This window comes from Agrilus planipennis, unplaced genomic scaffold (genome assembly GCF_000699045.2).
Source record: "Agrilus planipennis isolate EAB-ADULT unplaced genomic scaffold, Apla_2.0 scaffold26, whole genome shotgun sequence".
NCBI classification, from domain to species: Eukaryota; Metazoa; Arthropoda; class Insecta; order Coleoptera; family Buprestidae; genus Agrilus; species Agrilus planipennis.
The window spans coordinates 1,117,573-1,143,932 of NW_020439469.1; the positions used below are offsets into that span (position 1 = coordinate 1,117,573).

Consider the following 26,360-nt stretch of genomic DNA (forward strand, 5'->3'; position numbering starts at 1 on the left):
AGAAGTTAAGTTTGAACCCAAATAACCGAAGAGACCCATCATAAAATAGCAATTAAGAAAAGTAAGGATTATAGATGTCATGCAGTTAGTATACAGGGTTGAAATGTTATTAAGAGATTATAGGAAAGTACGAAGGCAATTAAATAGTCGTTTAAGAGAAGAATAGATACAGAGCAGGTAAAGCGTAAGTATAGAAATAAGAATATTTACACAACAATAATATAACACAATGAAATTTACAATGATAACAATACACAAAGACATTTACAAAATAAACATATATACATACACACCAAATTTAACTTTACACAAACACAAGACAATATCGCCACAAGTGTTTTTAAGTTCAATAATAATTAGTGTAAATAAATAGTTTTTGTCGTTGTGAGTATTAAAAGTTAATTTGTTAAATCCACGAACATTACAATATGTATGGAAAAACCCTACTTTTGCCCATGTGCAGACGGTATAAAGATCGAGCTTTCCGCAGTAATATGACAAATATGACAAAAATAAAAAGTTATTCCTCGAAAATTTTTGTGTACTGCTGAATATCACATTATGTTAAGTGACTTCTAGGCGTATGCCAACTAGCCCCACATCCGGGCTTAGGAAAGTGTTCTTTAAATACTTAAACACTGATTTAGTGAATCGGTCCTACAGGACTTTGTAGTTAAAAAGGGAAGATATCCGCCACATTTATCAGAGTCTCTGTCTGAAGTTTTGTACAAAAATTGAAAACCAAGCTCTATGCCAACCATCGGCTTATGCCAAGTGTAAAAAGGAATAGCGTTTTAAATTAAAATTATCAACTAATGTAGATTGTCACAAATATTTATTGGCTATAAGTAGTTTTACATATTACAAAAAGACGAAATAGTAACAATTACTTATACAAAATTATCGAATTTCATGTTTGTGACATCTGAAACGAATGGAAGGAATTATTCTATCAGTGTAAAGAAAAGATAGAGGAGGAGGAGTCACGCAGTCCTAATAAGTAATTAATGGCGTCTTTTAATGTATTACTGATTTTAGTCTGGTATTCATCTATCAACTTGTTTAAATTTTCGACCATTTCATCCGTATCAATTGTAATTTCGGAATCTTGGCCATTCAAGTTTCCTTTAAGTTCCAACTGAAATAAGAATACAATAATGAGATTGGCAGTAAAATTATTCTTTCAACATAAAAAAAGTTTCACATTTACGCATATAGTTCCCAGATTACATTATATTCCACCGCTTTATAAATGTAATATTAAATTAAGTACATAAATGAGCATGAAAATAATTTATGTGATTAGATCAGATTGTGCATATAGTTTTAATTCATTTAACTTTTGATTCGTGACATTGCGATTGCTAATATAATTAACAAGAGGCAGTTTTAAGAAAAATAACTGACAAAAAGCAACAGATAAAACATGAGTAGACGTTGGCGCCATCTAATGTTAGGAAGATATAAACAGTACTAAATTGTGCGGATTGCATGAGGGAATACGTTAGAGTAACACATATGATACTGCCACAGCCAAACCATTGATATTTAACAGTTGTTTAAGATTCGTCAAAGTTTGTTATTAAATTAAAAGTTCTAATTAATGAACAACATCCTGGTTATCGAAGTTAGGTACGCTAGTAAGTTTCATTCTTTCGATAGGCGTTTTAATATTTCCAGTATCACCGTGATACTCGAACAGGAATTGCAAACATATGTCAACGCTAGATTCATAGATTTTAGCACACTGTTGGTGTGTTATACGTATAACAGTGATGTAACTTTTACAAAATTTTTGCCACTCTGCGATAGTGTTAAGATTTGATTATAACACCGTATGTTTTGCTCGGTTTTCTTCACGGTGGTCTAGTTGAATGTGGTACATTTAAATTTTTTTTAATTAGATTACGTTAGTCGGTTAGAAAATATAATGTAAAGGTGAGATAGATATGCATAAACTACTTACGTTGAGTCCTTTAATTTGTGGCAATACCCAAAGGTAGCTTAAGTGGGGGGCTAACACTGAGTATTTAAGACTAAATTGGACAGTGGTTCCAACTAGGTCAACACTGAAAATATAAGAAAAGTGGATGTCATTTGATTTTCCGAAAATAATCCTAAAAATGATTTCATTCAGAATATTCGTGTTTGCAGTTGTTTTACAATGTTAATCTATATATCTATAAACCCCTGTATATACATTATGCATATGTGACAGGTACATAAAATTTCAATAAGTAAAGTTATATCTTTGTTAGTAACTTTTCGAAACTACCTGATGGGAGTCGTCATTTCAAACGTATTCATATTAGCATTCATCAGTACGTCATAGATGATCACTTGATGAAATAAATAGACTTGATTTACGTATGCTTAATGATGCGTATATATCTGTTTTAATTAAGGCGCTTAACACACATCGATTTCTGCCGATGTGGCATCCAAATTGACACTTGCTATCAATGCGCTACATTGGATAAAGTTGTCGCATCGCCGATCTGTTTTTTAACACACATTATTTGATTCGTGCGCCACGGTCGGTTTTATTTCTTCATGTAGCGCTGCATTTCATCTTATTATTATTATGGCACATAAAATATGAAGCAAAGATCCTTTTTTGTAGTTTTAAACGTTTGAGGGCGTGATTAGAATTTCCCCAAATAGCAAATCTGTACTGAAGGTGAGGATATATTAATCCATTAATATGCTATAATTAAAGCCTGTTAATAAACCCATAGTGCCACACTGCCTCAGAACTACAAATTGTTTGCAATTTTGTCATCTATATTAATACACTTATGCCTTTTCAAGTGTTAAGGAAGAGTCACATCGTGTAGACTTCTCTTTTAGAGCATAATTTGTTTTTTCAACGAAACCATCATATTGTGTCATCTGTTTGCAAAGTAAGCAAAACGATCCAATTTAATTCCTTTTGACTCCAGCCTTTTGCATAAGCTCCACGTCAGAATTCGAAATCTGCGATGACACAAAATTTACAAGTTTATACGAATTAATGCCTTCTGACTGTAGCTTTTCGTGTGTTCATCTCAGCATTTAGAATCAAACATTTAGTATTGTTTTCTAACACGTACTATATTTAGTAAAGTCCTTCTTTTCAGGATCTGTCAAAGTATCTCCAAAATCTTTGGCGTCAGCATCAGATTTAGCTTACGTTGTATAACTCAGTTCAGGCTGTATTGTTTTACTGTTATTTACTACAAAAAGTTTATTTCTACGGGTAGATCGTTTACTTTGGTTAGATTCAGCTTTTTTTTTATTATCAGTAGACTACTTATCAGCTTTTTTAACATCATTTCCACACGTACAATGACAGTTTTTGTTTTTGATAACTGCGTTTTGGTTATTCTTGAGTGCCTTTAACGAGTTGATATTTTTCGAAATGGGAATCAATTGTTTCACGGAACAGCTCATTGTCGGTAAATTGTTCATTAAAGATACTATTATTTAGCAGACTATTAAAATTCTTATCATAATTTCACTTATTAATTTTAAAATTTTTTGTTCGCGTAAGTATTCATATTTGGTTGTTATTTAGCCGTTGTATATATCGTATATACATATCTATGTAAAACCCGCCTAGCTTAGACACAATATTTATGACGTGCGGAAAGACAGACAGCCTTCTGTTTTTGCTTTTTAGTTTTATTATATCAATTAATTGTGGGTTTAGATTATTATACGATCAAATACAATTCGTAGAAGATGGCACATATCGCCAATTTTAAATCACTTGAAGATTGTAACCGTTTTGAACGTAAATATTTAGAAAAATTGTGTGTCCTAACATGAAATACTAAAGAGGTAACTAAGACTGTTCAATATTAGTTGTAAGTTTGACTAAATTACACATATATCATAGTCCAATGAAATGTTGCATTATCTTTTAATTTTGGGTAAGACAAGATTATTTATGTCTTTGATATGAAGAAGGATCTGTATGTGTACATTTCTCGGTTTTTGGGCTTGAAAGTTCCCCATTTGACCTCCAACTTGGAAAAAGGGATGGAATAGTTTTCCCACAACGTCTTGAAATCCGTAAGGCTCACAATTATTTTGGACTGTTATTATTAGTTTATAAAAAACTTCAGTCTGTTGCCGAGTTGTAAAATTGTCATTTGTGTCTTCTGCCTTTTCGGCTGTTGAATCGTCACAAGCCGTTATTATTAATCGCCAGCCGTTCCTGGCATTTTTATCAATTTGTGAATTAACTTTGCTAAATTGGTCTCCACGAAAAGCACTTTTATTTTAATGGACTAATATACATTCTGTATTTGCCCTGACGTTTAATTTTAAAATATTGGTGAAAAAAATTTTGAAATTGGTTTAGTAATTTCGAAAATTACCAATTATATTTAAACTTACAAAGGTATGGTAATAGTATAGATATAAATTACTTACGTCAAAGATGAAACTTCAGCATCTACTTTAGGAATTTTGCTGGAAACAGCAGCAGACTCTACAACGGCAGAGAAATGAGGTAAGTTGAAAGTACCTTTCACACTACCTGACAGAACATTTGCTGACAACGATTTAATGGCAAAGTTAGAGAATCCACTGGCCTGGAGTTTTTTGACACTGAAGTTACCCCTGTAATGATAAATTTAAGCTTTATTTGAGAATGAAATATTTAGGTTGAGTATTTGTTATTATTATTTAGTACACTATGTTAGTGTTATTAGTGATAACTAAAAATAAGACCATAATGATCATGGTCCTCGCTTAGTCATACGGATTCGATTTTTGTTTTGGTATTGCATTGCTTCTTGATATCATCTTGATTCAGATCCATGAACAATTTTGTCAGTTATGATTTTGAATTTTTTGCATTCAAAGCTTATCTAATTGTTGAAAATCAATTTTTGCTGGTGGCATCCGTCCCCCAGGAAGTGCATCTCGAAATCAAAACAGCAATGCTAAAATCGGCAGTGATGAATAAAGTGGCTGTTAGTTTTGATTTGTAATTTCTTCAAGTGCAAAACCAAATCCATAGTTCAAAACCAAAATTAATGACGTGACTGTGTTACAAGAATAACACACAAAATGAGTAAACAGTAAAACTGGATGTGCATTACAGGTTGGAGCGTTATTCCATGTTTGTATGTTACAAATTTCTAGTTCATGTGGGCGCAGATGTCAACACATCTCATCTTCACACATTCAATAGCGTCATACAGATGTACGAACATTAATTTGTACCAATTCAACTCTTTCTGACCGTAAAACCAAAAAACATACATTGTAAAATCCGTACACATGGAGATAGATGACCCTCCCAATACATGTAAGTGCACTCATCAACGCGCATTCTATAAAGTGATACAAGCGAACGAACTTTAACTTGTAGTGGGCAGTTTTTGACTTTGCTACCAACAACTTATTGGCGTAATTTGGCGTAAGTCCCTTACACATGGGGTAGATGGCACCAATACATGTAAGTGCATTCAATAATATCATACAGACGAACTAACTCTAGCTTGTAGTCGACCCTTTTTTGTCGTGCAACGAACAACTTGACATTATTCGCGCGTATTCAATGAACGTTAGTTCACCATCATCAAAAGATCGTCAGTCCAAAGACTGGTTGGACACGCACCTCCACTCTTTCCGATCCTGAGGTAACCTTCTCATTTCCCTAAAACTAGGACAACCCACAACCTTAACTGCGAACAGTAATCTAATCTAGGTCTACCTCTACCCCTCCTAACTCCTGTTTCTGCCTCTAATATGTATCTGACTAGACCTTCATGCCTAAGAACGTCCAACCGATCTGGCCTATTTCTTATTGACTTCCATAGAGTCCTCTGTTCTCCTATTCTTTCTAATATCTCTAACGTTAGTTCGTACGGTCAAAAAATACAGCTCATTTCGAACGGTTAGAGATATGCCCCTTACTTTTACTTGGATGCGCCACGAAGAAATTCTAAATTCAATCATAGTTTATTCTTGTTTAAACTATTTCTGTCTTGCTCACGCCCAACGTGTATTCTTTCTATCCGCGCAGCTTTCAACATTTTTTTTTGTACTTCTCTAGCCGTTTGAAACGAGTTGTGCATCGCTTAGGATGTAGGTCTATGATCGCGCTATCAAATCACGACGAGGGACACTTTGAAATTTCTTTAACGTAAGTTTTTAATGTCGTCGGAAGGGATTTTTTTTGTGAATAGGGCCATATTCGCGGACACCATTATAATTAATCTTAAGTATTCATTTTTAAATGTCTTAATGCAAATTATGTACATGCTCCTGGCTGACTGTAGATTAAGTTCGTGCATCTGTATATGTACGTATTCGTTATATTCAATGCTCTTTGATGAATGCACGTTAGGCCCGTGTGAAGCAGGCTGGGGATGTGTTTTTGATTAGGTACAGTCTGTAGTTCGCTTATCAGTATTCACCCGAAATAGTATTGTGTTACGTTGATTCTACTTCTTGTTTTGACCGTTGTATATGGACATTCATAAGTAATTTCTTTAAGGAATGACATGATGTTAATTTCTAATTTAACTTCAGATTTGTTACTTGAATGTTTGAAACGCTTACAATGTTAATAAGGAGATGGACTTGTCCGTGAGGGAGATAGGGTCGTACTCAGAAAGTTTTACTCTGATGGATTCGACGGTTTTGTTGATGGTGTTACTTAAAACTGATCTAGTTTCTAATTCGTATTCGTCCTTCAATACGCCTGCAAACAAAGAAAATTGTACATACAATTTAGACATCTTTTAGAAGTGAGTTAGTTTATTATGAAATATTATTCCCTCATTAATTTGAGGTAGCGTGTAATGGGTAAAAAATTCAGAAATGAATTTTCAGAATAATATTTCATATTAAACTAACTCACTTCTAAAAGATGTCTAAATTGTATGTATGTTTGACCATATCCTTGATAATTTACAATCGCGCTAATAACAAATCAGTCAAATGGATTTCTAATTTAGGTTCCATTGAGAAACCTGAAATATTAACGTAACTTGGAGTTTCTGTTACGGTTCCTTTCTAATTACAAAAATTTAACCTTTTCTAATTCCCTGATAAGTTTCTGATGTAGAATTGTTTTTATTACTTATCAATCTTTTATGGATTTAAGAACCTTATACGTAAAGTTGTTTCAAAAAAAAAATCACTGGATCACGTATTTTACTTGTTTGACATAGAAAAATTAATAGTTAGAGTAGAATATCTTTTCAACGTGAAAATTTTACAAATCGGATTTCCATCAACCTGTCTTTCTTTGGCCTACTTTTCATGAACGAAAAATTGCTGCAATAATGGTAATGTCCTCTTAGACGTGTCCTTTCAAACATGACAATAATTTTTCATTCCACGGTTGACTAATGGATATCTTCTAACAATATTTAAAAAAAAAAAATAGCGTCAATTAAGGGTATGAACAGTTTCAATAGTTTAACTACCACAGTCCATATCCTAACCTTTTAATTTTTTTTTTTCAGAAAAAGTTATTATACTATACTTGCGCCTTAGCGTGTTTCAAAGACAATAAACCTAAAAGAACATTTTGTAGAGGGGTTATTTTTTAGCATTATTCATGTTTAAAAGGTCCTAGACCATTCCACTATGACATTCTTTGTAATGCAGGTCGTCGACTAGTAAAAACTTCGATCCTTCAAGGTTAAGACCATTCTGTCTGACCGAGCTGCATGGCCTAAAGATTTACACCATTGATTAGCATTTGGGAGGACGCCGGTTCGATTCCGGGACCGTCTGCCTTGGTTCAAGTTTTTCTGTGGTTTTCTTGATCACTTAGGTAAATGCTGACGCAGTAATATTCCACAGATAATCTTTCATTCTTTTCTATCTTCANCCAAAGCAATATTTTTCATGTTAAATACAGTTTCAACTTTCAGACTGGCCAAATTACTATTGCCCTACAATTTTTTGAGGGCATTATAGGTACTGCGAACTTATTTTGCTATAGAAAGTCATCCTTGTTTATAATAATACAAGAGCCGCTACAAATTACTCATTTTCTAAGTAACAATATGGGTGGAATAGGGTAAGTTAGTATCTACTCTGAACGTATGCATACCATATCAAGAGCTAAAGGTATACATTATTTACTTTCCTTAAAGTCTGAGTGTTGATTTGCGTTATGTTTCACAGAATATTGTTAAAAACGAATAATCAGCACAGCCAGATAGTTCCCACCGGCGGTAATTTCTACCAGACGCATCAAAGTTCTCAAAAAAAAACGTAATTTTACTTATAGATTGAGTTTAATTTTTAAATATGATACTTGGGCGAATATTTTAATACTTTTTGTAAGCAGCCAGACGAATTGTATGGGCCAAACATCTCTCAGACACAATTAAAATGTGGCCGTGAGTTTAAGCGCAAGCGCAATAATTAGATGACTTTATGGTAGTACATGTCGCCATCTGTTGATGTTTGCTGCTATCTACTTGTCCAACTAAATCGACAATGCGGCTTATACATATCTTTAAGTGAAATCAAATAAACAGGAAGTAGTTTATCAAAACTTCTGCATCGCAATTTCGATCTCATTTGATTTCATTAGCATTCGTTCTTAATGACGGTTTTATTGTCCACGACAGTAAATTGTTTCACCATGCAACGATTCGCCAGGTGGAAGTAATGATGGTGAAAGAAACACAGTGTTTTTTATCACTGCGTATTATAAAAATGTGTTACGTATCTATGGTTCCAGGCGTAGATAGGTTTATAAAGTGATCCCTTCAGAAGCCACGAAGTTTGAGTATGTGCTAGGCAACTTGGATCCTCTATGCAGCGGAAGAGCGTGACCATCGTCAACCCTTCGGCGACTGAACTCCATGCCACTATCAATTTGATTTCGTATGAAGCACGCATAAAACAACTCGAGAACCAAGAATTGGGGAATTAGAAACCTGCGCCATGTGTGCATACTAGGTGGAAACAAGCCCAGACAATTAACTACGAACTATTTACAATAACAGTTGGCCAAATGGTCTACGTTTCTTCCATAACATGGACAAGGCACGTAAATGCATCGCACCATGTCAGATGGTATAAACCATCGACGTTTACTAATGGACATGCCTTAGCGGTCATAAAAGAAAGAGATGGAACGATGTTTCAGACAATATCCATCTCTTTCACGATAGTGCGTAAGCGCGTCATGAAAGAAATAGCACTAGTCCAAAACCATACGCCATCTCCCTCACTTTTCGAGCCAAGAAGTTTATACAATGACATACGGCTAAGGCACGTCCATTACTATATGTCTGTGGTATAGGCCACCAACCACGAATTCACGAATGGCGACGAGTGAGATAGGTCCAATGCAACGTCTCCTTTTTGTCACAGAAACTACACGCCAGAAATTCTTAATCGACCCAGGTGTTGACATCTGCGTGTATCCCTAATTACTAATACCTGGGCCTTATCACAAATGCTCATAAATGTTATAAGTAGCAAATTAAACTATCAAAACGGCCTACAGCACTATCGTCCTTTCAACCTGGGCCTGCTAAGAAGTTTCTTATGGTGTTTTATTATTCTTGATGTCACAAAAGTCATCATTGGTGCCGATTTCCTAGCACACGACAATTGCACCATTGCCCATGCGGAGATTATTCATCCCTCAGCGCTAGAATCATCTCCGACAGAAACCCTCTACGCAACATTAATGATTTCACTTTTGCGTTATCGAATAAAACAATTTTGTCCTCGATGCTGTGTTTTCTTCCGAGCTTTTTGGCCCTGGTCCGTAACTGATTACGACTCAGCACCTGCCCAGTCACCACTGAAGATGCCGTCAGCAAAGAACGGCGAAATGTTTGGAAAAGCAAGATTCCACGGACCACGGCCAAAAAGCCCGGAAGTAAACACAGCATCAATAGATGCCGGCCGTGAAAGCCTTAGAACTACAGTAATTTTGTCCTCAATATATTTTTGGTTCGAGCCTGTAACCAAATTCCGACTGCGCTAGAAGATATTCCTAAAACAGTAATAGCAAATTTATTTGACTTATTGGAGTTTCCTTACATGAATTTTGGGTTACGTAATGCTAGTCAAATGTTTCAACGTCTCATCGACGAAGTATTGCACGGTCTCTATTTCTGTTTCGCTTACATCGACGATATACTGGTCGGATCAGAGTCCGTAGAACTGCAGAAACAGCATTTAGACGCTGTATTTACACGTCTGCATTCCTACGGTACCCGGTTTAATCAAGCATACTGCAAATTTGCTGAAAAAGTGGTCTCTTTTCGAAGTTACTCTGTCTCCGCAAAAGGTATACTTAGTTTATCTGACAAAGTGACGACAATTATCAACTACCCCAAACCAGTCATCACAAACCTACTTCGGAGATTGCTGGGTATGCTCAACTTCTACAGAAAATTCCTGATCAACACTGTCCACATGCATTCTGCATTACTGAAACTGCTTCTAGGGAAGATAAAAGCCAATACATAGGTTCAATAGTGTCCAACGACTGATGAGGCATTCAACTCAAATAAGAAAATAACTTGCGCAAACTAGTCTCCTTCATCATCTGTAGCCAATCACTACCTTAGCTATCTTTTGGTAACCGTTCCAGCTTCTGTTTTGGGCACTGGGTCACAACAATTTCACGAAGGAAATTGGAAACCCCTAATATTCTTTTCCACAAAAGCACTTGCGAGACCTGTGACTTCAACATTATTTTCACAAATTATAAATCTCTTACTTCTGTTTTCCGCTAGATAAATACTCCTCTAGATAGGTCCGGTATTTAAATTTCGCTAGCCAATTTTCAATGAATAATCAACGTATTTCATGTAAGAATAATGTAGTAGCCGATACACTCTCATGCCTTGCGCTGAGCAAGAATACGATAGGGAATTACAAGAGTAAGCACAAAGCATTTTTCTGTGATATTTCAGCGGAGTCCATAACCCCAACATTTCGTTTTGCCTCTTTCAAGCTACTACATTCCTTGACAGTGTCAAAGGGTTGCCACCTGTACTTTATTATAAAGTATTGTACTCTATTTCGACTGTGCGTACGTTATACTTTATTTAAGGCCTTAAGTAAACATCGTAATTTTGTAAGCGATTATTGGAAATTCAGAATACTTTTACATCAATAATATTGCACACAAAAATGGCAATCCATATTTAAACGGAACAACCTGATTTCCCAAATCTGTTCAAAGTAGTGTCACTTTCGTTTCGGCCACTTCAGCATTTACGGAAAGAGTATTCTCTGTTATGAACGCAAAGTGACTGGACGACAGGAATAAAGCTTCATTAAAACTAATTAAAAATGAACTTTGAGTTTACTTAAATCTTTGTTTGCCATGTTTAGAGGTTATTAATGTATTTAAGAGCGACAGCAATTTGTTACTGGCTGCTAGGTGTAACAAAAAATATGTTTTTAAAAACAAAAAATAAAATACTTTATTTTTATGCTGAGTACTTTGTTTTTTAAACCTTTTAGTCGAGAAATACTTTAATGTAAAGCCTGAAAAGGTGGCAACCCTACTTGACACACCCCAGCATTTATGCATCTATAAAACTAGTCACTCTAACCGGGGATGACACCTTTGGTGTTGAAACGCGTTTTAATTTGTTAAAAAACATTTTGTGGAATTTTGAGGTTTTAAGTGTTCACGTAATTTCTGTTCCACAGCACTCAATTATATTTTGTAAATCGTTTATAAATAAAATAAAGATGACGGAACATCAAAAGGTTCGAATAGGATACCGTCTACGTTGACAAGTAATTTCCCACAATAGAAATATGAATCAAATTAAACAAACAGCGGTACACCATAATAATGCAGCTTAGCTTTGAGTAATCTATAAAAGATTTGATACAAAGTTTTTGAAATTTCAGTGTATATAGAGTCAGCTTGCCTGCTCTTGTTTGTGTGATTCACTATATAATTACACTGTATGGATAAATTTGGTAGAGTAATAGATTTAATTGCTCAATATTTATTGATGATATATATTCTATTGACTTTTTATAAACAGAACTTTCAAAAATTTTAACTTTGACTTTCTTAGTCTGTTAGGAAAGATTATCAGATATTGATTTATGAAAAAACAGTCACAACCACCAGATAGAGTATCCTTATGTATGGTTCTTAACTCGTCGCTAGTGTATACAAATTTAACATTTTTATCACATATAACAGATTTTGACTTAGTATAAAACAAAAAAGATTTACTGTTCTTTCACATTGTATTTTCAATAGAAGATACATAACTATTTTTTAAAGAGTAGCCAAAGTCTTATATCTGGTTCTTTGGTTACTAAAGCTATCATAAATCTGACGGCCGCAGTTGTATCTCTGATGTAAAAGTATTATGTCTGTATTAAGTCATTTCATGTACAGATGGACATTGTTCATTTTTTGTCAAACATTTTGTCAAGATTGAATGATTTTATGAAGAGATTATACCAATTAATATTATTTTTCCAATCACTTTTAATGATTGAGTAATAAGCTTTTCAAAAAATTATACTAGAGTTGTTGATTGTATTGTATACTTAAAGTAAGGATCATCAGAGATAAAGCAGTGCATCAGAATTCGCAGAAATGACATGACATGAAGTGCATTATCCGATCACCTGATATATCTTTAAAGTCTAGACAAAGATATTTGCCGCCTTCTTGAAAAATGTGTATGTATTGTGGTCGTATTATCCTATGGAAAAGTACCACCTGAAGGGTTAATATCACGTAGGAACAAAAGATGGACTGGAGAAACAGCAGCGGACTATTCGGATTAACAGAAAGATTCTTAAATTAATTTGTAATGTTAGTAGATGTTGGTTATGTGCAAGGTGGTGTATACAGGGTGTTTTTGAAATAAGTGCAAGTTTTGGAGGGTGTTAACTAGATGTAATAGGGAATCGCACGGTGAGCAAAGAAACATGATTAAGGGACAAAACAATTTCTAAGAAAAATACAACAAATTGCAATCTCAAGCCGGTCCTGGGCTCGAATTGGCAATACAAATTTTAGCTAAGAATTGCGATAAAAACTAAGCAACAACAAACGATGAAGATTGTAAACATAGACTACTGTTCAACGGCTAATAATGTAAATATCAACAGCTTACAACTATGTTGCTAGAAATAATAATGTTTTTAGGCACCCATCCCATCCATCATTATAAGGTCGTCAGTCCTAAGACTGGTTGGATACGTACCTCCACTCTTTCCTATCCTGAGCCAATCTTCGCGTTTCCCCAAAACTGGAACAACCCACATCCGTAACTATCTGCGAACAGTAGGTAATCTAATCTAGGTCTACCTCTAACCCTCCTAACTTTCGTTTCTGCCTCTAATATGTCTCTGACTAAACCTTCATGCCTCAGAAGGTGTCCTACTAACCTATGTCGTCTATTTCTTATTGACCGATTATTATAAAAATTAATTAAATAACAGCTTTGTTCATCCCTGATAATGTGGAACTGATTATTAATTGTAATGCAAATTTCCACGCCACCTTTAAGGTTGTTATTGATCTATGACAATGACACGTTGACCTACCTACCACCAATTAGACTGAATACATACACATTTACAACATTAGAACAACAAAGGAGCTACTGTAGACAAGTTGTAACATAGACATCGTCAATCTAATCTAACATATAACGAATAATGTATGAGTAAAAAAATACAAACAACATCTGATCGAATACGGCGTTGAATAGTTGTAGTTCCCTGTGTGATCCTATCAGGGCCGGACTGGACCACCAAACATTTACTTAATTTTCTTGTTTTATAGTGCTCTATCACCTCCTGCAAGCTTGCTACATATTTCAGAAACCCTTTGTATATATATGCAGCAATGACCAGTAAGATCTGCTTCATCATCATAAGGTAATCAGTCCTAAGACTGGTTGGACTCTCTCTCCTCTTTCCTTTCCTGAGCTAATTTTCACATATCCCTAAAACTAGAACAACCTACATCTTAACTATTTGCGAACAATAATCTAATCTATGTCTACCTCTACTCCTCTTAACTTCTGTTTCTGCTTCTAATATGTCTCTGAGTAGACTTTCTTGCCTGAGAAGGTGTCCTACCAACCTATTTAGCCTATTTTTTATTGACTTCCATAGAGTCCTCTGTTCTCCTATTCTTTCCAATACCTCTTCATTTCTAAGATGAAATATCTGCTTATTAGGTATTTAATATATAAGGTGTTTCTGAACTGTATGCAATAAGAAATCGCATGGTGAGTAAAGAAATATGGTTAGGTGACAAAAATAATTCTAAAGAAACCAAATAGTTACACTCCGAAACCGGTCCTAAACGACTAATAAAGTAAATGTCAACAGCTCAGTACTACTCTACTACACATGAAGTTTAGATGGTCGTTAGGATAAATTAATTTATTAACTACTTTATTGTGGACAGGTAACTGTTATTAATTGTAGGGTGCTTTCTAAGCCGCCTTTGATGTATTTTCAAGCTGCGTTTTTATTTTTTATATGGGTGATTCGTAAAGAGCCTTATGCTCCCACTAGAAAATATTAATTGAAAAAACCAGTAAATAAACACATCACACGGCCATTAGCATTATGAACTGGCGTTTGATGCACGCCTGTTTCTAATAACACCATCCAAAAAAGTCAAGCGGATATAGATCCGGACCTGTATGCCCAATCAATCATCTAGGAAACTGTACGTTTAGATCACGCACTAGTTAATTCAATATTATTCTGTACTAACCTATGACACAGACAAACTGACCTATCACACGGACCCACTGGCCTACTGCCATTGATTTCGACTGACTACATACATACAAGCCTACAACGTTGAAACAACAAAGGACTACTCTGGGTTGGTTGTAACATAAACATCATCTATCACACTTTCATACGTTTTTCTTGAAAACGGTGAACTTTTGGACCACCAAGCATTTAAGTAGTTAATATTTTTGTTTTATAGTGCCCTATCACCTCATGCGAGCTTGTTACTTATTTCAGAAACACGCTATACTGAAACATCACGTTGAAGATTCAGCCAAGACCCTGTAAGAACTAATGTATCATAATTGCTTACTGACAATACCAGATTGATTCTGAACTTATGTACCATATTCTTCAGATTACGAATGTTCTGATCATACATATGCAGAAAGTCCTTTCCGCTATCTGCAGTATTTTCATTAAGCAGGTCAATGAGAATTTTTAAATATTTCGTGTGTAATGTAGCGTTGTTATTTTGACGTGTGAGGTTGTTTCTTTCAAAATTCTTCTTTGTATAATTCAAGCGGTTCTAATACATTTTTGTAAGCTTCACCCAAACTATAACAAGGTACATGACGAGGCTATTGAATAGTTCGTAATTCGAAATCCCTACTGCATTCATCAACTAATTTATTAGTATTAACAAGGCTACTTACTGTTTCATATATTATCTTTTCAAATATTTTAATTAAATTTAAATTTAAACTAAGGAAGTAGATCTGCAGCTGTTCAGTTTGTGAGTGTTACGGATATTGTGTATNCAGCACGATTTTCCTGCTTTTCCATTTTTACGAAAACCACAGAGGCGTCTTGTTCAGCGTGCTGTCAAACCTACACTAGCAAGGAGATCGGGCTGAAACTATAGCTACAAGCTATCGAAAGATGGTACTATAGAATGTCACCTCAAGGTAGGCCTAGTGGCGTCATCTCTTGGTTAGGCCGGAAACTTATCAATCCACCCTCGTATTATCTTTTCAAATATTTTAATTAAATTTAAATTTAAACTAAGGAAGTAGATCTGCAGCTGTTCAGTTTGTGAGTGTTACGGATATTGTTTATTGTTATTTTATTAATTATTTGAGTTATAGATTTAGCTATGTGTTCCTTTTGTATTTTTTAGAATATCCGTACTGAAAAGATAAATCCCATGATTACCCTTTTTTGGGTACTAATTGTTCTTTTAATTTCTGGTGAATCACAAGTATTTGGAAAGACTTTATTCTCGCAGTAGTCATTCCCCATTAATTTTGGTTATTAGGTTGTATAATAGAATTAGTTACTCTGTTGTTGATTGGTGCGGAGTGTTCGTTAAATAATATTGTACGCTTCAATAATTATTATTTCCCCCTTTCGCTTTCGATTATGTAATCAATGAAACCTGTCTTTTTTGTGATATTAAGCTTCTCCTCTGTATATTTCCATTGCGTCTGCATCCTATAATCTCTTTCAATCATGATTAACTTTGACACATTGTAATAACTTTTTTGACATCGCGTCGCTCTGCCGCATTAATACATTACGAATAACAATGGAAGTATTATTTCTACCACCGATTGAGAATTGCGTGCCTTCATTTTTGTTTTCCACAGCAAATAACTATTCCACGGCTGATACTCGACATAGGACAATGGTCCGACTGTGGTAAACAATGTTCATGAACAACAAGCCGCATACTTGATATCATTGACGCATTCGCAACAATATTGAATGTTATACGCACGTCACATTCGACTAAATTCTGGTGCAACTTCCTTACTCATCCATATTGGTCGCACTTCAACTGTCAAAAGTTGTTACCGACGAACATGTGAGTGCTAGATGGGTGTCTCGATTGTTGATTCTGGTTTATAAGGAACAAAGAGTGGACGCAGATCGAGCGTGAGCAGAGACGATACCTGAGTCCACCACTGGACACCGGAATCCTTTAAGGAACGTATGATTTCGAGAAAGAAAAGATGAATTGGCTCCATTGGCTCCACAAAAGCAAAAGTCATACAATTCTGTGATTGTTCAGATAGCAAAAGTCACAGAATCCTGTGATCACAAAAATGACTGCCGCGGCATTCTGATGGGACGCAAGAGTTCTGTTTATTGATTATCTAGAGAGAAGGAATCACAGTTAACGCTCACTGTTACTGTGAAGTGTTGCAGCAACTGAGAAGGGCCATTCAAAGTAGACGTTGTGGGGAGCTACGCGCAAAATGTTTTTCCTTGATGACAATATGCGCCCTCGTAGTGCAAGGGAAAGTCAACAGCTCCTTCAGAACGATTTCGCACTCAGCGATTATCATCTTTTCCGAAAACTGAAGTAACACTTAGTGGGTATACGTATTGAGAATGGGGAAATGCTAAAAAAAAAGTTAAACAACTGGCTGTCGCAAATAGCAGGAAATTGGTATGCGAAGATTTAAAAAAAATCTCGCTTATCGGTATCACAAGTGTCTGGACGGGAAGGGGCTTATGTTGAAAAATAATATGAAGCTATTGTAGAAGATAAATTGGTGTATGTTTTTTGGCTTTTAAAAGACCTTCTACTTCATTTTGTAAATAGCGTACATGTTTTGTATACGACTCTTCTGGAGAAATTTTAGTTATCGGAACATTGTTGTTCGGTAGTTGCAGTATTCGATCACTGCCCCATATTAGCTTTCGGATTTTTTCTTTGGTTGAAGAACAAATAAATTTTTTGTTTGTTTTTTATTTTGTACAATATGAACACTATGTACAACTTACTAACTATTTTGCTTGAATATTGTTGGTTTGATAATATATAATTGTTCACTTCAGTCCCTGAAGAAGGTAACCTTATTACCGAAAAGTGCTTCGGACAATTACAGTGTCGTGTTTTGGCGTTGGGGTTTTGAGCTATTCTGTTTGTTCTATATAATTGTTGATTGCACTGTTAGATTTGAATTGATTTGGAATTGAAGATTGAGTTGCACAGTTAGTTAAAATTGAATTGATTTGAATTGGTATATCGAATGCCAAACATTTGCCTTTTCATGGTTTAAATAAAGTCGGCACAAAATAGACAACGCCTATCGTGCAAAATTACCCCTTCGTAGTCGCTACGCACCCCTCAGGTATCCTCGGTACATTCCGAAGTGACGATGTAGCTACGGACTTGGGGTTTTCCATTTCTTAATAATATTTTGAGACCTACCTGGTCCGATCCCTTGGTTAAAATCACTACATTACCTATACTAACAAAAGAATATTTAACTATATTTACACAAATAAATACAAACAAAATAGCTTACAACCCCAACGCCAAAACACGACACTGTAGTTGTCCGAAGCACTTTTCGGTAACAAGGTTACCTTCTTCAGGGCATTTTTCGAGAACTTGGTTTACGGATTGCATACAGTTCAAATGGCAACTCCATTCAAACTCTCCTTCATAATCCTAAGGATAAAATTGCTTTTGTAGAAAAGTCGGGGATATATGGAATTAATTGTAATGACTCTAGTAAAAAACATATTGGTCAGACTAGACGCTCAATCAAAACTAGATTTAAGGAACATTTAGCTCATGCACAGTTTGGTAGAGAAGAAAAATCTAGTGTTGCCCAACATAGGGAAGTTAGGAAATTGTACTTAACAATGACAGCGGTCCTATCCCTGGATCTCCGCTATTTAGTCTAGTTTAATTATTTTTGTGATTGTTAAGGTCCATTGAACATCAACCTTGTTGTCATTGCGACATGTTCACTGAACCTTAACAACTATTACTATAAATTAGGATTAGTTCCCTTTTAGGTTTAGTTCACTTCAGTCCCTGAAGAAGGTAACCTTGTTACCGAAAAGTGCTTGGTCCACAACAACCGCCAAAGTTTTTCCAATATTCATATTACAAATAAATACATTAAAATCGAATACAACCAGAACAAAAACACAAAGCCTTGACAGCAAAGAAACACGAACAATACGAATATTTACAAAAATTACAACTTTTCATTACAACAAACACAAACAAAATCGAATATATCTGTATTTACAAATATTAATTGAAGACGCAACAATTGTCATCATTGCAAATAGAGATATCAGTAATTTAATGAGAAGAGCCGGTTTTTCATTATCTATCTGTATTTAATAACAAACNTGAAGACGCAACAATTGTCATCATTGCAAATAGAGATATCAGTGATATAGTAATTTAATGAGAAGAACCGGTTTTTCATTATGTATCTGTATTGAATAACAAACTATGCTCATTGATGTTATTGGTCTTGAACTACAATTTTTATCATCGTTCTCAGGTATAACATTAAAATCCAAATTGTCAGTCTTCTTACTGATTAAAAATTTTATTTAATTTCTTCCATTTTCTTGGCATTTCTTGGTAAATATTAATTCAACAACTACACTCCAAAATGCACTCCAGTCAGATTGTAATTTTATTAATTAATAATTATTCCCTTTTAGCCACTCAATCAGTTCATATCACGAAAAGATAACATTCACAAATAATTTGTTAATAAACAGAATATAAAAAAGAGAAAAGCAAAAACCAGCTTATCAAAACGAAGATAAAAACTAATAAAAGCTCTAATAGGACGTGCTTTAAGTCTCACAATACGTCGGGAATCCTACACTATCTAGTTGTACGGACGGTTGGTTGTCTTTTGAAGATTTCCGCTCTTCGACGAAAACAAGAACAAAAAAAGACGCAATATGATACTAATGAAAAATGTTAAATACACGTCTAAGCCAATCACTGACGAAAATCACGATAAAGGGTAAGTTCAAGTGAGCTTAATCGATGGTCCATTGTTATGTGAGCAAAAATATTTTGAAAATCGGGGCGCAATTTTCTGTAAAGTTGGAGAAGATCATTTTTTATAGCATTACATGTATTAGTAGGACACCTTTTCAGGCATGAAGGTCTACTCAGATACATATTAGAGACAGAAACGGGAGTTAGGAGGGGTAGAGGTAGACTCAGATTATATTATTGTTCACAAATAGTTAAGGATGTGGGTTGTTTTAATTTTAGGGAAATACGAAGATTAGCTCAGGATAGGAAAGAGTGGAGGTACGTGTCCAAACAGTCTTAGGACTGACGACCTAATGATGATAATCTATAAAGGAAATGTAATCCTTGACTGCGGTGCCACCAAGGATATAGTATATACATTAGTATAAGGTCAGTTATGGCTAAAGGAATTTACATATGATCATCTAAGATGGTTGCTAGATAGCTTCAAACTTTTTGATAAATTTTTCATTTTGAAGACATTTCGTTACGTTTCAAATACGTAACTGCGAATGTAATTGTCAACACCTAAGAAATGAAGACCACAAAATTTGGAGAATTCGTTTGAATAAACCATTTCAAACAAACCCGAAATAATCCAAATCTAAACATTAAAAAACATATTCGTGGTTAAAAATTTATTTTATGGTAACCATACAAAATACAGCCATTAGATTGCTATAAATGAATTCAAATGCTTTCTTTCCTAACAGATTATTTCCATGGGCTCTGATGATTGTGTCGGTGTTTTGAAAGTTTCCAAAATGCGATTGAAAAGGTGAGTTAACGGTAAAGCCAGAAATGAATGAGGTGCTTTTAGGGCCTCCTTGGTGATGTTGTTTAAACTAGGGCTTTTATTTGTTTTGAATCTATTAATTACTTGGACAACCTCTGCTATGACCAATGATGTACATCTCGTTGAATTTACGTCTGCCTGATATGTATTGTTATGATCTGTAAAGTGTTTTATGAAATTCCGTTTCATTTCCTATAACGTCATTACTACTTTTTTTTAGGATATTTACTCTTGATTTAGTGCATCAATCCATTATTATTTTTTCGTAACTCTTTGGCCTAAAGATTTAATATTTTGCTCAGGCGTTTCTTATACAATCACTTTAAAATGCGTTTTCAAAATACCACTTCTAAAAGTGTAAAATGGGAGTTTGCAAGTCACCAGTCTTTCACATCGCTTCTACTTCGTAGCCAATAAAATCGTTCGCGTACCTTTCCTAGTGTCTTTGTAACGCCAAAGTGTCCTTCACCATGGATTGCTTCTAACATTTTTGAAATTCATTTTTTCGGAGGTACCACTTGGAAGTTGTTTCCGGTTCCATCTGGACTCTACCACAGTTTTTTCAAGATGTTGTGTTCCATACATGGTAAGGGAAATTTACAATAACTTCGTTATCTGGCTTAGATGGCTCATAACTGCCCACGATGATCTTGAGGTTCCAGCTTCTATGTATCTCAGTTGAACAATGTTTGCAGATTTCTACGTGAGGTTTCCGATATAGTGCATCTGCGTTGCCGTGTCGTTTGTCTGGACGACGCTCGATGTCGAACTGGTATTCCTGTAATCATCGTGCAATTTGTCCTTTCGGGTTCTTAGATTGCAGAAAGTTCTTCACTTCAACGAGGCGTGATCCGTTCCGATCATACGGGAACTTGTGGAAATGTTCGAGTGTGTTAACGAGAGTCAGTAGCATTCGATAGGTGACAATAATTTCGTTCTTGGTTCCTAGACTGTTTTACTAAAGTATTTGATGACCTTTTCCTTTCCGTCTTGTACTTGAGGTAACACACCAAGTCTCACAGTACTAACATCGGGATCGTTGAACTCTGGCTGTGCAAAGACTGGAGCTCCAGAGAGTGTAACCTTCAGATTGTCAAATGCTTTTTGGCATTCGGATATCTATTGGAATGAAACTCTTATCGTCTGTGTAGTGGTCGGGCTATATTGGCAAATTCCAGTACGAATCTTTCCAACGATATAAAAGATTTATAGAGGCTAGCCTTGTTCTAGAATGATCCAGAATGTGACGTCTAGAAAATCTGGTCTTCTTTGTCACTGTGTATGTTTATTATCTTACACGTAGACAGTGTATGTTGAGTTGTTTACATCTGACAATATATACACAGCCGGCCGCTTTTTCAGTTGCTCTTGAAGTTCTGATGTTCATCTCACTTATTAGGTTACGGTAGGAAAAGGCGAAACTCGAAAGCTATGTGAATAAATAATTTTGAAGATAGTATAAGTAAGTATGTATATATTCTTGTTTAGCATCTTCCATTTCACAACGTAAAATTCTGATCTGTATTTCAGCATTGGTTCAACATTCTGGTAACGGTTAAGACGCCTTTTTTGGTATTGGACTTTTTAAATTTATAAAAATTTGGTGATTCCGAAACATATTCCATAATTGTGAATTGAATTGAAAATAATGAATTTAACTTTGCCAGTAGACCGCCTAGTTGTTTGTTCTAGGTTTTTATTCTATCAGGCTGAAGTTATAAAATTTGTCATCTTTGATATCATTCAGATGTAAAAACATCTTCGTTACCATCGCCTTTATTTGTAACCATGGAAGATTTGTTTACATTTCGTTGACTTGAATTCGACCATAAGGTTTAAACGTCACTCGGGGTTAGTTGTAAGCTATTAGGAGAAGAGTTTTCGGGATTATCGAAACACGAGTCTAATGATAATGATTTTGTAGGTAGACGTCTAGGCTCTCCGTGCAGGTGTTGCACAAAAAAAATTGAAAAATGATAGAAAATCTGTGCTAACCAGCCTGTCTCTTATGTGCCAAGTTTAAAAAGGATTACTGTTTTAAATGGATTATAAACTAGTATAGATTGTCATAAACGTTTATTTACTATAAGTAATTTTATGTATTATAAAAATACTGAAATCTGTGGTTTCTTAAATTAACTAGCGGGAGTACTTATTGTCTCATTCCAATGATGACTAAGAAGAGGGTGAGCCAACTAATCGTAATAAGTAATTAATTCCCGTTTGCAAAGCAGAACTGATTGCATCCTGGTAATCAGACAGGAACTCGTTTATAAAATCGACGATTTCTTCAGAAGTGATAATAAGTTCAGAAGCTTGGCCATTCAAGAATCCTCTAAGTTCCAACTGAAATCCAGAGAGAAAACAAAAATTATGAGATTCATGATTTGGCGAATTATTATTAAGTCCAGAGAAGGTTTAAAAGGTGAATAAATGTGAAAGTTGTTAACTATCTTTCAGATTATTTTTATGTAGATTGATAAATCTTAAGTTTTATCACAAATTAAATTTCTGAATGCAACCATAATATTTGACATTTGACAACCAAGTTTATTTTATACAAAAGTTTGGGTCTTTTATTTATCGATTGTGGCAGTACTAAGTCTGCCGAGTCAGCTAGTTTATTTATAAAGTTGATAATTTAAAGATGAAGCAATTGTTTTTAAATTCTAGTCTCAACAAAGTTACACTGATTTTGCAAAATTCTGTTATTAATTCATTATTTCTAAACATTGTTCTCAATTCAGATGAACTGTAAAAGATTAACAACCTGATAGTGACGTTTTTTTTTTATTCTAAAAATCTTCGTTGTCTGGAACGAACTTACTATAAAATTAAGAACAAGTTATCGTGATTTTAACAGCAGAAATGGAGTACTTATGTAATTTAGGTAATTTCAATAAGTTAAGTATATATAAAAAGGTTTGGAAAATAGAACAATTACCCATAACACGAAATTTTCGGATTTTGTCTATAACTTCTGACATGAACTGGCGGAATTATTACCTACATCTAATGAAGATTAAGTATGTAATTTTCTCTTTCAGTCACACCTGATTTTGTACCCTGGCAATAAGCAGACAAGAACCCATTTATAAGATCGACGATTTCATCCGGAATAAAAGTTCGGAAGCGTTGCCATTTCAGTTTAATTCTAGATCGAATTGTTCAAGGAAACAAATTAATTTTTTCAAGTTCATGCTGGGACAGCCGAGAACAGTAAAATTAAATGAGCATGAAGATAATGTATAGTTAGATCAGATGATGTATAATTTCAATTAGTTCTAGTTCTGATTCACGGCATTGCTATTGCGAATATAATTAGCAAGAAGTATTTAGTAAAAGAAAAGCGACAGAAAGCAATAAAAGAAGCGTGCATTTAAACGCATCTAAAGTTGGGATGTTATAAATAGGCACGAATTGCCCTGACTACATGAGAGAATTCGATTATTTTTACTGGTAACGTCGTGAATCGATAGTAGAGTAGAAGTAAAACCGTTCATGCTTGGACTGATGGGTACCGTTGTTGACGGTGGTGACGGGCGTTTAATTACAGCCCCTGCCACAGCTCATCTATGATAATTTCGACTAATAAAATTTGACATTGTTTAATTCCAACTAGAACACATCAAAGTTATCGATTTTCGATTAAAATTTTTGATTATCCCATAACAGTCCACAATTCCAGAAAGTCGTGCTAGCAGGAGAGACATCCGCATACATTTTAATTGGAAACACATATTATCTCTGTAATCGTAGATATATAAGAAATATATTAATACCCGTTCAAATTTAAACGGTATCTTGATTATGGTGGAAAACTTAAACTTAAGAGCATTCCCAGGAAATCTTAAGCTTTTTGCGCGTAGGAGTTAATCGTCAAATTTTTTAAATAATTTTATAATGTAGGTATATTTGCAAACGTAACTAACTATATATACGTCAGTCATCATCTTCATAAGGTCGGCAGTCGTAAGACTGGTTGGACGCGCACCTCCACTCTTTCATATCTTTAGCTAATCTTCGTATTTCCCTAAAACCAGAACAACCCACATCCTTAACTATTTGCGAACAGTAATCTAAATTAGGTCTACCTCAAATCCTCTTAATATGCCTCTAATATGTATCCGACTAGACCTTCATGCCTGTGAAGGTGTCCTACCAACCTATCTCGCATATTTCTTATTGATTTCCATAGAGTCATCTGTTCTCCTATTCTTTCTAATACCGCTTCATTTCTAACCTTCTCTATCCACGGTATCTCATCATTCGCCTGTAATACCACATTTCGAACGCTTCTAACCTTATCTTCTTCACCGCGCCCATCGTCCATGTTTCGTACCCGTACAGCGCCGCGTTCCAAACAGACACCTCTCTTTCACTACTTTTTCTTCCGTTGCTTACCGGTATTGTTGTTTTACTTTTATTTATTTTCATACAATACTGATTTGTCAATACCGCTTCAATTTTATTGAAAGCTATGTCTAACTCCTCCTTGCTATATGCTAATACTGCTGTATCATCTGCAAATCTAAGCATACTCATCTTTTGCCCCTGTATATCTATCCCTACAGTTATACTGTCTTTAATGATGTTGATCGCGTCTTCCATTCATACATTAAAAAGTAGCAGTGGCAGTGGGCATCCTTGCCTGACTCACTCTTCTATCTCTGTAACTCATCCTTACATGTTTACAATATATATAGGTCAAGCGAAAATCTAATAATATTATTACATGTTATTAACGTGTATAGTTCCAATTATACAACCAAATGTACACATTTAGATCGACCCATCTTTTGCCAATTGTTTAATACTTTAGATTAGATACGTCAAAATGGGTCATTTTTAATTAAGGGTTCTTATTAAGCGATGACATCGTGGATATCGAAAGTAGACCTAGACAATCTTTCCATGCTTTATTTAATCGTTCAATGATGAGTTAGCTCCAGAATGTTGTACTGCCGTATTGTACTGTTTCTATAGGTTATGTTTGCAAGGCAGAAGTTGTTTTTTGTAGCGTTTCAATTCACAAATAGATTTTAAATCACTTAATAAATCGAATGAAATTTTACAAGACACTAGTCTTTAAAAATTTTAACCTATCATGTTTCGCACATCTTTTGTCGTTTCTCTAGAATTTTTAATCGAAAAGTGAAGTTCCTGGCTTCAACTAACTGTGTGATGAACAAACATAAAACATACCTATGGTAAAACATTGTGACATATATCAATAGAAATAGAATAGACTACTTACGTCTAGTCCTTGAATTTTTGGTATTATCGAAAGAGACGTTAATTGGAGAGTTCTCACCGAATATCTAAAACTAAATTCGACAGTGGCACCAACCAGCTCAACACTGAAAATATAAGAAATGTTAGAGCATTTGACTTCCAAAAATTATCGTTAAAACAATTTCTTTGAAATTAAATAAAGTTATTGCAGGAAAAGACAACACTGACGAAGTGAGTGAGAGGGAATTTACCCAAATAAAAGATAAAATCCGCAGCAAATGCATATACGATGAAAGTATCGTTGAAATTTCAATGTAAACGTCAAGTCTGCCGTTCGATGAACTGTTTTCATTGGTTTATAAATAAGTGACAGTGTCGTTACTTGTGTGGTATGTTACCATTAGATTAAAAAATTGTGCGGAATTTTCTTTTCTTGTAGATATGATAGGATTAATTAATCGATGAAATAAACAAATTCATTTATACATTATTAAAGGTATATATCTATTTGAATAAGCCTTTAATCGTAAGGTGGATGACACACCCAGTGGTATCTGCCGACTCAATACGATATAGTTCTTCAAAGACGCCTTGGTACATGATTTGAACAATGAAATTAACTTTTAATAATAAATACTTTTGAGTAAAATAATTCGAAGTGGTCTGTATTCTGTCGAAACTGCCAAACGCGGATCACGATTTCGATCTTTTTGGATCTCATCAGCGCGTCGCAGACAGCTCCGACAGAACACAGACCAACTTTTACCTGCTGTCTTAACAGTGCGTTTTAGAAAATACTACAAATGGCGCAGTAAACGCCATCTGTAG

General features: G+C 34.8%; 3 protein-coding genes and 1 long non-coding RNA gene across 14 annotated transcripts in view; 2 read left to right on the forward strand and 2 right to left on the reverse strand.

The window, feature by feature from the left end:
• LOC108740021 (mitogen-activated protein kinase-binding protein 1) overlaps positions 1-26,360 on the forward strand; it is a 482,920-nt gene that overhangs the window by 24,327 nt on the left and 432,233 nt on the right. The window lies entirely within an intron of this gene.
• Positions 817-6,770, reverse strand: LOC112905857. Its single transcript, XM_025979107.1, has 4 exons — positions 6,562-6,770; positions 4,420-4,608; positions 1,967-2,069; positions 817-1,138 (listed from the first exon to the last, which is right to left on the reverse strand). The coding sequence occupies exons 1-4, from the start codon at positions 6,738-6,740 to the stop codon at positions 953-955; spliced, it is 657 nt and encodes a 218-aa protein (XP_025834892.1). The 5' UTR covers positions 6,741-6,770; the 3' UTR covers positions 817-952.
• Positions 19,291-22,314, forward strand: LOC108740167. 7 transcript variants are annotated; one of them, XR_001938289.1, is made up of 5 exons: positions 19,748-19,891; positions 19,981-20,149; positions 20,215-20,279; positions 20,809-20,883; positions 20,993-22,253. It is a non-coding gene; the product is annotated as an uncharacterized LOC108740167 (long non-coding RNA). The 7 variants fall into 7 exon arrangements; XR_001938291.1 differs by lacking the exon at positions 19,981-20,149 and having other exon boundaries at positions 19,749-19,891; positions 20,993-22,155; positions 22,222-22,312; XR_001938287.1 differs by lacking the exon at positions 19,981-20,149 and having other exon boundaries at positions 19,750-19,891; positions 20,993-22,148; positions 22,222-22,314.
• LOC108740162 overlaps positions 22,359-26,360 on the reverse strand; it is a 9,846-nt gene continuing 5,844 nt past the window's right edge. The window contains exons 4-5 of the mRNA XM_025979106.1: positions 25,555-25,657; positions 22,359-22,643 (exon numbers count right to left, since the gene is read on the reverse strand). Coding sequence (XP_025834891.1) covers positions 22,473-22,643; positions 25,555-25,657 — 274 coding nt within the window. The 3' untranslated portion in view covers positions 22,359-22,472. The remainder of the gene's footprint in view (positions 22,644-25,554; positions 25,658-26,360) is intronic.

What these genes read in the sequence shown, in the direction of transcription:
- LOC112905857 (XM_025979107.1), bottom strand. Translation starts at nt 6,740, where the DNA reads ATGTCTAAATTGTATGTACAATTTTCTTTGTTTGCAGGCGTATTGAAG. An exon ending in TCCATCTCCTTATTAACATT is followed by an intron (nt 4,609 to 6,561) that starts GTAAGCGTTTCA and finishes TTATCATTACAG; the next exon opens with GGGTAACTTCAGTGTCAAAA. An exon ending in GCTGAAGTTTCATCTTTGAC is followed by an intron (nt 2,070 to 4,419) that starts GTAAGTAATTTA and finishes TTATATTTTCAG; the next exon opens with TGTTGACCTAGTTGGAACCA.